The sequence below is a fragment of the Sinocyclocheilus grahami genome, unplaced genomic scaffold (assembly GCF_001515645.1).
Source record: "Sinocyclocheilus grahami isolate Dianchi unplaced genomic scaffold, SAMN03320097.WGS_v1.1 scaffold183.1, whole genome shotgun sequence".
Lineage (NCBI taxonomy): Eukaryota > Metazoa > Chordata > Actinopteri > Cypriniformes > Cyprinidae > Sinocyclocheilus > Sinocyclocheilus grahami.
The window spans coordinates 101,045-111,195 of NW_015505362.1; the positions used below are offsets into that span (position 1 = coordinate 101,045).

At 39.6% G+C, this 10,151-nt stretch overlaps 2 protein-coding genes across 3 annotated transcripts in view; one reads left to right on the plus strand and one right to left on the minus strand.

Moving 5' to 3' along the window:
- The first annotated feature begins 1,592 nt into the window (after positions 1-1,592).
- junba (JunB proto-oncogene, AP-1 transcription factor subunit a) lies at positions 1,593-3,072 on the plus strand. Its single transcript, XM_016284424.1, has one exon. The coding sequence runs from the start codon at positions 1,739-1,741 to the stop codon at positions 2,711-2,713; it is 975 nt and encodes a 324-aa protein (XP_016139910.1). The 5' UTR covers positions 1,593-1,738; the 3' UTR covers positions 2,714-3,072.
- A 3,630-nt stretch (positions 3,073-6,702) lies between these two features.
- Positions 6,703-10,151, minus strand: part of prdx2 (peroxiredoxin 2) — a 6,555-nt gene continuing 3,106 nt past the window's right edge. For both annotated transcript variants that reach the window (XM_016284431.1, XM_016284430.1), the window contains exons 4-6: positions 8,751-8,873; positions 7,867-7,997; positions 6,703-6,785 (exon numbers count right to left, since the gene is read on the minus strand). In XM_016284431.1, the coding sequence (XP_016139917.1) occupies positions 6,703-6,785; positions 7,867-7,997; positions 8,751-8,873 (337 nt within the window). The remainder of the gene's footprint in view (positions 6,786-7,866; positions 7,998-8,750; positions 8,874-10,151) is intronic.

The window sequence follows — 10,151 nt, forward strand, 5'->3', positions numbered from 1 at the left end:
AGGTCTAGCTACTTTTAAATTACAGTGCATTTAAGCCATGCGCACCTATAAATGTAACATATGAATTTTTATTTCTTGAAAATAGCATCATGTTTTGAGACTTCTAAAGAATGACCTCAACCCTGATCTCAACTGATGACACAAATAAAAGTCCACGCAGATCATTGTCAGTGAATCATTGTCATTCAGAAAAACTATTTAGAGGACAAGAGGAGCACTGCTAGTGAACAGAATATAGTTTCCTGACATTGTATGAGTTTAAATCGCCAGTTTAGATGTGCCACCTAAACTAGAGGAATATATTTAGAGCTTGACATTTAAAATCATCTGCACTTTCTTTGTGCGTAAAAGAGCTGCTTAAACATTCAGTGTAAACTTTTTTAGACTTTATTTCGAACGTGTAAAATAAATACAATAAAGAACGAATACACAAAACAGGACGATATAACACAATACAAAATAAGGAGTAGAAAGAAGCATATCCCTTCTCTACTGCTTATTGGGTAATAATAATCAATAATAATAATCATCAAATTAACTTCATAATTCTGTCATCTCAATCTTGTCTTAATTATTTACAATTCACTACACATATATATAGAAAATAAAATCATAAAGACAATAACTAAATAATGACAAATATTTAACTTTTTGTATATAGGTAGGCTACTAGTACTTCAAAGCTTATACTACCATGCATTTTTAACGCCGTGTTTTTCTCTAGACCACAAGAGAGTTTCTGTTTACTTGGCCATGGGAAACTTTTCTAAAAAAAAGTGCCTATGTAACTATTGCGGCCAGTTTTTGCGTCTTGTCTGTGGAAACAGAAATAGGAGCGCAGCCTCGAACGAATACACAAAACAGGACGATATAACACAATACAAAATAAGGAGTAGAAAGAAGCATATCCCTTCTCTACTGCTTATTGGGTAATAATAATCAATAATAATAATCATCAAATTAACTTCATAATTCTGTCATCTCAATCTTGTCTTAATTATTTACAATTCACTACACATATATATAGAAAATAAAATCATAAAGACAATAACTAAATAATCTGTAAGCTCTCCTAATGACAAATATTTAACTTTTTGTATATAGGTAGGCTACTAGTACTTCAAAGCTTATACTACCATGCATTTTTAACGCCGTGTTTTTCTCTAGACCACAAGAGAGTTTCTGTTTACTTGGCCATGGGAAACTTTTCTAAAAAAAAGTGCCTATGTAACTATTGCGGCCAGTTTTTGCGTCTTGTCTGTGGAAACAGAAATAGGAGCGCAGCCTCCCTTCAGCTTTGCACTCTCGCCTCTAGCGTTGTTTTCAATCTCAGCAGCGGTTCCCGGTAACGACGTCACCGCTCATCTGACAGCTCCAGAGCGGAACGAACTCTTGTCCAATCAGCGGCCGCGAGTCTCCAAGCCACGCCCCCGGGTCGCGGAGTATAAAGCGCTTCGAGGCGCACTTTCTCGTGAGATCGAGTGCGCACCGAGACTGAAGGCTCCGCGTTCGACTGTTCGTAAATAACTGTCCCGGGACGCAACTTTTTGGACATCAGCTGTCAAGGGAAAACACCTGTCGACTTGGTACAGTAAAGTTGTTCAAACTATTTTGGAAGTTTCTTTTCTCGCTTTGAAATCTTTTTTGACATCTTCATGTAATATTACGGAGAGAACCAGATTTGCGGACAGTAAAGTGTACAGTCAACTCAAAAGCCTCCAACCTAATTGCTATTCACATGTCAACAAAAATGGAGCAACCGTTTTATCATGACGACTCGTTTCTTTCTGCTTATGGTCATCCAGACGCTGCCCTGCACGACTACAAGCTCCTAAAGCAGAACATGAGCGTGGGCTTCGCCGAACCTTACCGGAACCTCAAGTCCCTGCGCTCCGAAAGCGACTTCTACACCGGAGACGTGGGCTCTCTGAAACTCGCCTCTCCGGAGCTGGAGAGACTCATCATCCAGAACGGTAACGGTGTCATCACATCACCCACTCCGGGGCAGTATTTCTACGGCAGGAGCACCACAGAAGAGCAGGAGGGCTTCGCGGACGGCTTCGTAAAAGCGCTGGACGAGCTCCACAAAATGAACCAGATGCCCCCGCCAAACGTCTCCATCGGAGCCGGCGGCGTGTCATCCTGCTCGGCAGCGTCGTCGGTCTTCGGCGCCTCCCTGCAACCGGAGAGCCCCGTGTACACCACCCTGAACAGCTGCAATCCCAACACTAACCTCACACCTGCAACCAACTACCCGACAGCCACCATCAGCTACCTGCCTCACCATCACCATCACCACCATCAACAGTACCATCACCACCAAGCCACGACGCACCCTCATCACTTCCAGCACCCGCTCCATCATCCGCAGCGGCTTGTCGCGCTCAAAGAGGAGCCACAGACCGTTCCCGATCTGCATAGCAGCGACGGCTCTCCTCCCATGTCCCCCATCGACATGGAGGACCAGGAGCGCTTCAAAGCGGAGCGCAAGAGGCTCCGCAACCGGCAGGCGGCCACCAAGTGCCGGCGACGGAAGCTGGAGCGCATCTCCAGGCTGGAGGACAAAGTCAAGGATCTCAAGTCGGATAACGCCGGACTGTCCAGCACCGCGTCCCTACTGAGGGAACAAGTCGCCCAGCTCAAGCAGAAGGTCATGACCCATGTGAGCAGCGGGTGCCAGCTGATGCTGCCGTCCAAGATCAAGTCGTTTTAGTACGAACTGCAATGACGCGGACACTGGCAAAATGGGAAACACTGGGAGCGCAGATCATGTTTGTGATGTTTTGATGCAAATGATACTATTGCAGCACTGAGTACGAGCGTTGTATATTTCTTAAGTGTTTTCTTGTAGAAAACTAGAGTGTTAAAGTTGTTTTCAAAAGCATCTTCAAGGTAGATGAATGGACAGTGGATGCACAGGGGAAACCTTTTCAGTTGGTTTTGTTTTTGAGTGCTGCCCTATGAAAACATTCCTGTAAGTTATTGATGTTGTGAGTCGGGTTGATCCAGACCTGTATTTCTGTTTGTTTTGTTTATGTTTTTTGTATATTTAAGTAAAAGCGTTGAAAATAATTCCACTGTTTGGGTTGTTCATTTCTGGCTCACTCTGTGCGGCTTTAAATTGACGTTGAAGACGTGCCCAAGTTGGCTTCTTCTTCCTGCTGACGCAAAGCCCATATATGGGCTGTTTTGGCGCATGTACGTCACTGAGGGTAGACTTGCGGGAACCCCCGCCCACGCTGCCGGTCAGGAAGTCCGCGCGCTTTCAAGTCTGACGCTCGAATGAATGAAGCGCGTGTGAATGAGTGAAAATTTAGCAACGCGGGATTTCCCCCGCGCGCAGAAACCTTCCCAAAACAGTTTCAGCGAAACGAAAACTAGAGATAAAAATACGAACACGCACGGGCATTTTCCAGGTACTTTGCACAAAATGGAGCCGTTGCAAGCATAAAAATAGAAAAACAGATCGCAGAAAATAACATCTAGACTTATAAACCAGAAGTGCCCGCAGTGACTTGATTTCCGGAAAATATAGCCTACCGTAGTTTTGATTAACTGTCCAGTACCAAAACCACAGACCCACGCATAAGACCTATATGATCGGATTTTATAACAGCCTTTATTCTTTCACAAGTAGCCAGTTTTCTTCATTTTAGTCAGCCCCAAAAGTTTTTCTGAGGGATTCTTTAGAACTGATACATGTAAACACAGCAAATTCTACCTGGGCATAAATAGTCCAGAGATGGTGACTTTATTAGATATTAGCCTACACATGAAAGGGATTAAATCCATATCTCATGTCAGGACATAATTCTACCCAAATGAGCACATTTGATTCAAGTAGCCTATATAAATCAAATCTAGTGTTTTGTAGGCTATTTACTTTCGTAATATCTTTAGGTTTTAGTGGACATTTTGTTTTATGAAAAAGGCGAAGCATCAAGCGTCGCCATCATATAGTTTAAAACATCATTTAGTTTAAAAACAAGATATTTATAGAATATCACCATTCAAATCGTAGCTCTATTTGCAGAATATAGTAACAGTTTTAAATTTAGCTTGATGGCACAAATATTTGTTAAGATGTTAAATATATAAAAATACGTTCAAAAGCAGGCCTATATAAAAAGACCCATAGGCCTATTGATTTCAGTCCCATTCTCAGCTAACAAAAATATGTTTTAAGAACATTTTTCCAACGTTCTCATTAGTACGAAAACCTACTTCTGAATTTTCTCGGAAAGTTTCGTGTTTTTTTTTTTTTTTAAATACTTTTATTCTTGGTTATACAGTAGGCTACAAACACCACAGGAACATTCTATTTGATCATTGTGCAAACATTATGGGAATGCTACTTTTGAATGTTCTCTGAAGTCATAGCATTCAAAAAGCGTTAGACAAACAGGAAAAAAAAAAAGGTTCCATGCATAAAGTATAAATAATGTTTTGAGAACGTTATTAAAGAACTATGAATGAGCACTAACGTTACTGGAAGAAGATGTTTTCGAGAACCTTGCCAAAACGTTCTCTAGAGTTAGCTCGTTTGGCATCAATCATTTGATGTTGAAAATAACACCATGATAACAATTCAGCAAAATCAATCAAATTCACTAGCTACTTCCAGATGATCACATATCAAATGCCTTGCTTTTTTGAGTGTTTTATCACCAGATTGTCACTATCAGATGAGCTGTAGGCTACATAACCCCGACAGCAGCAGCACATAACCTACACATTTGAGAGATCTCTGTCGTGAATACAAGATCTGCTTCATTTACATTAAAATCTGCCTTGAAATCACTTATATAGGCCTACCTAAATTAGTATTGCTCCGAGGGCTCATAAGAACAAGATGCTCCTGAGCTACTTCTCTCAAATATAATGAAATACTGCCATCTACCGGTCTGATTTGTCCAAATTTAAGACATGTTCCAGGTGTCCAGTCATTGGCTTACTGCGCATGCGCACATCAATATCGCATCTTTTTTCTCACGCTGAGCCACTTATATAGGCCTACCTAAATTAGTATTGCTCCGAGGGCTCATAAGAACAAGATGCTCCTGAGCTACTTCTCTCAAATATAATGAAATACTGCCATCTACCGGTCTGATTTGTCCAAATTTAAGACATGTTCCAGGTGTCCAGTCATTGGCTTACTGCGCATGCGCACATCAACATTGCATCCTTTTTCTCACGCTGAACATCTAATGTATTTGCATTACTGTAAGGGGTAGGTTTAGGGTTGGGTAGGTGTAGACGTTAATAAAACAATCTATGTAGAAAAATGTATTCATTGTTGGTTTCCAGCCGTAGCTGGATCCCTTCTAGCCACAACAGCGAATAACACATAATTACTGTTTTTGCATTACTGTAAGAGTAGGTTTAGGGTTGTGGTAGGTGTAGACGTTAAACCAGAATTTGACAGGTAGCCTACTGTTTTAACGGGAGGTAGCAAAATCAATTCAAGCTCTACCAAAATCATTTGTGGTAATGTCCATAACAGAGTTATTATATTTATTTAAAACTGAACTATACTAAAATTCGAAAAAATTCATTCATTGCTCACTTCAGACATTTCACATTTTGTTTAGTTTAACTTTAAGTACTAACTGAATATTCCAAATAAAAATGTATAAAACAATAACTAATACAAATCCTAAAATAAAATAAAAGTTACTAAAACTATAAAATTAAACGAAAATAGAAAATATCTAATTTAAATATGAATATATTATTGATACACATTTATAACACGGTGACCGGTCCATTATCAAATAAGCTTGCCTGGTCAATTACACTGGATTAATTGCAGCTGCACAAAGCGCTGGATTTATGTACAGTTCATATTATTGCAAAATAATTTTTACTAATAATATTTAGTAAAAACCTATTTAATATAGGAGCAGTAAAGCTGTGAAATCTTTTCTGGATGGATGAACCTATAGACAGACTCAATGTCAGAAACTACGCAACTTGTAATGAACCTGAAACACAACAACAGCGGAGTTATGTTGGTAAAAATAAGAGAACTGCACCATCACACAATAACAGCCCGTTTATTTCACAGATATTGATGATCACCAGATTGTTAAACAACTTGAAACAATTCAAAATGAATCAAATGTTCACTGAGTACTAAATATGTAATACCGATTAAATAAGCTGAAAACAACTACAGACATTTCAGTGCATGGGAGATGCTGACTGCAACAGCTTCTTCAGACAATGAAAAGGAAAAGAAATCTGTCTAACAAGTGCATTTAAACTGCAAAGAGTTTGTTACGTTGGCTTAAGACAACTTTTCAAGACTCTCAGGCTAAGGTTAAGTGCTCTAGCGTCCCACTGAACGGGAGCACGAGCCGGGAAATACAGCAGGACTGTTACTGCTTGGAGAAGAACTCCTTGCTCTTCTGCACGTCTGGAACAATAGTGTCACTTCCAGGTTTCCATCCAGCAGGACAAACTACGGAGAACAGACAGACACCTTATTATAAACCTCTGTGGAGACTGACACTGAATATTTTGGCATCACCTTCTGTGAACATCTCTTGGTCATTATATATATATATATATGCATGCTATCAGCAAAAGTTTGGGGTGGGTATGGTTTTTAAAAGAAGTCTCTTCTGCTCACCAAGGCTGCATTAATTGGATTTTTTTTAAAAATGCACAAATATTGTGAAATATTATTACTATTTAAAATTACTGCTTGGAGAAGAACTCCTTGCTCTTCTGCACGTCTGGAACAATAGTGTCACTTCCAGGTTTCCATCCAGCAGGACAAACTACGGAGAACAGACAGACACCTTATTATAAACCTCTGTGGAGACTGACACCGAATATTTTGGCATCACCTTCTGTGAACATCTCTTGGTCATATATATATATATATATATATATATGCTATCAGCAAAAGTTTGGGGTGGGTATGGTTTTTAAAAGAAGTCTCTTCTGCTCACCAAGGCTGCATTAATTTGATTAAAAAAAAAAAAAAAAAGCACAAATATTGTGAAATATTATTACCATTTAAAATTAAAATTTTCTATTTGAATATATTGCAAAATGTAACTTATTGCTGTGATCAAAGCTGAATTTTCAGCATCATTCCTCCAGTCTTCAGTGTCACATGATCCTTCAGAAATCATTCTAATATGCTGATCTGATGCTTGAGAAACATTATCATCAATGTTGAAAACAGTTGTGCTGCCTCATATTTTTGTGTAAACAATACACATTTTAGAATTCTTTAAAATTAAAAAAAAAAAGGAATAAATAGAAATAGAAGTTGTAATATAATTATACATTATATATAATTGGGGATTTCTTTACTGTCACTTTCAATTTCATGCACCCTTGCTGAACGAAAATATAACAAAACAAAAAAAATCTTGAGGACCCCAAACTGAAGGATGAGCCAATTGTTTTCTGTGGTAAATCAATGCGAGTATTGTGTAGTTACTCAACACCTCTGCATATGGACGGTCACTCTCTCATTACACATTCTGTGATTTCACAGTTACACACATCACTTCAGCCAGGATAAAGCAAAAAGTCACCATACTGACGCTCTCAAAAACACATGAATTTAATGGCACTTCAAACATGATGTCTCGAGTAGAAATCAAGTGTATAAAAGATAGTACAAGCCTGGGCTTAAAACCCTCAATTTGGAGGTACAGTATAACTGCGTGTTATGCAAGTAAACGGCTCTTCGTTGGCATCAGGACGCATCCGTTTACACTACAAATACAATGTGGTCACATGTTTTTGACCTCCTCCAAATGTGGGTTGAGTGATCGGATCACAAAACCTTCTCAAGACACTCAAGATAAACAGGACATTCAGAAAGAGCCCCATCTCACTCACCTTCTCCATATTTGTCGGTGTGCTGGAAGGCCTGCACCAGTCTCAGCGTCTCGTCCACCGAGCGGCCCACCGGCAGGTCATTGATGGTGATCTGCCTCAAGATGCCTTTATCGTCAATCACAAACAGACCTCTGTGGGAGCAGGACAAGAGACAGAAAACTCACTGTTTGCTCCGTTTACAATAAAATCTGTATGACTGCTCTTAAATTAGTTTTCAACATTAAAGGAATGTTTATCTGCAGTTTTATCGCTTTTATCTCAAGTTCAGTGAAAAAAAAGTCAGCCGGTCCCTTAGTTAAAGTAAAGGAATAATTAAAAGTATCCCCACTTTACTTCAAAAAGGATGACAATTTCATTTAAACAAATTCGCAACTCATACACACAGTGTATATATTTATTATGTATATATATATATATTTTTTAGCAAAAACCTATGGGGTAGGTGTCAATAAAATAAATTAATATTTTAATCAGCAAGGATGTATTAAATTGATCAAAAGTGACAGTGAAGACATTTATAATGTAAAAAAAAAAAAGATGACTTTTTTTTAAAAATGCTGGTTTTTGACATTTCTATTCATCAAAAAATATATTTTTTAAATAATATAATATAATACTGTGTCAAATGCTGAAGTTTGAAATCGGAACATTAATTCAAAATCATCGACTGAACATTTGATCTAGATTTCCAAGTTGCAATAAAATCTGCTTAAAGTTAATATTCTTCTCATAGTTCCTGTACCCTGCCCATGCTGCAGTACACGTGGATGTTATTGAGCACCCTTGATCATTAACTCCTGCTGCAATCGTGCACTGCAAGCAAGAGGGGGTGAGTAGCTGCAGTTTAACTGAACCAGTGCAAACATGAGCACATTGTCACAGACCTGTAGGCGATGCCTTCATCCTCTTTCAGGATGCCGTAATCGCGGGAGATGGACTGAGTCAGGTCAGCCACCAGCGGGATGTTCATGGAGCCGAGGCCACCCTGCTTCCTGGGAGTGTTGATCCTATCGGGACCAAGCCAACAGTGATGTCACAACAGGAATTTGATTTATCAAGCGTTTAGTTTAAAAGACATGGTTAAACCTCATGGTTATTTCATAATTAATTATTATTATTATTATTATATTTCCTGCTAGATGCTGAATAAATATATAGACCGGTTATGTGATATAAATTTACCATAATATAATTGTTCATAGCAATAGCACACTCCACTATTTTTTGACTTTCCACAATGTTTTTAAACAAAAAGCTAGTCAAATACATATGAAAGTTAATTTGCAAAAACCTATATGCGCCACTTTAAAGAAAAAAAAGAAAGAGCGGATTGCCGTGCATTATTCTCCACATATAGCATGATCTGAACCCTAAACACGTTGTGTCAAAAAACCCGGTTGTGTCCACTTTCAAGGCATCGCGACTATTCTCGAGTTCACGTTTTACTCATAGACTGTATAGGTTTTACTGCAGAAGCCGACAAGAGCCCTTGTTGTTTTTGAACAGAAGCCGATAAGTCCATTTTAGCGAATCAGCGCGCTGTATTCAGGTCAGGTGACAAGGCTACTTTCGACCCATACTCGAGTGCTAGCTGAGAGGAGCTTCGTCAAAGCTGACTAAAAGTGATCGAGGATGGATCATTTCGATGAACCCGTGATATCTTCAGGGCAAGAAAGGAAAATACAAGCTGAAACGTAACAGAAGCCGATAAGTCCATTTTAGCGAATCAGCGCGCTGTATTCAGGTCAGGTGACAAGGCTACTTTCACTTTGAAAAGACGTGCTAGCTGAGAGGAGCTTCGTCAAAGCTGACTAAAAGTGATCGAGGATGGATCATTTCGATGAACCCGTGATATCTTCAGGGCAAGAAAGGAAAATACAAGCTGAAACGTTTGACATGTGGCCAAGTATGGGGTGACCCATACTCGAAATCAGTGCTCTGCATTTATCCCATCCAAAGTACACACACACAGCAGAACACACACACACACACACACCATGAACACACACCCGGAGCAGTGGGCAGCCATTTATGCAGCGGCGCCCGGGGAGCAGTTGGGGGTTCGGTGCCTTGCTCAAGGGCACCTCAGTCGTGGTATTGAAGGTGGGAGAGAGTGCTGTACATTCACTCCCCCCCCACCTACAATCCCAAAACCTGCAACCTTTGGGTTACAAGTCCGACTCTCTAACCTTTAGGACACGACTGCAAAAGCAGCGCGTTACAACGGTGAGGGAAAAGCTCCGTGTAATCACATCCATACAGTTTATGATCACAACAACAACAAC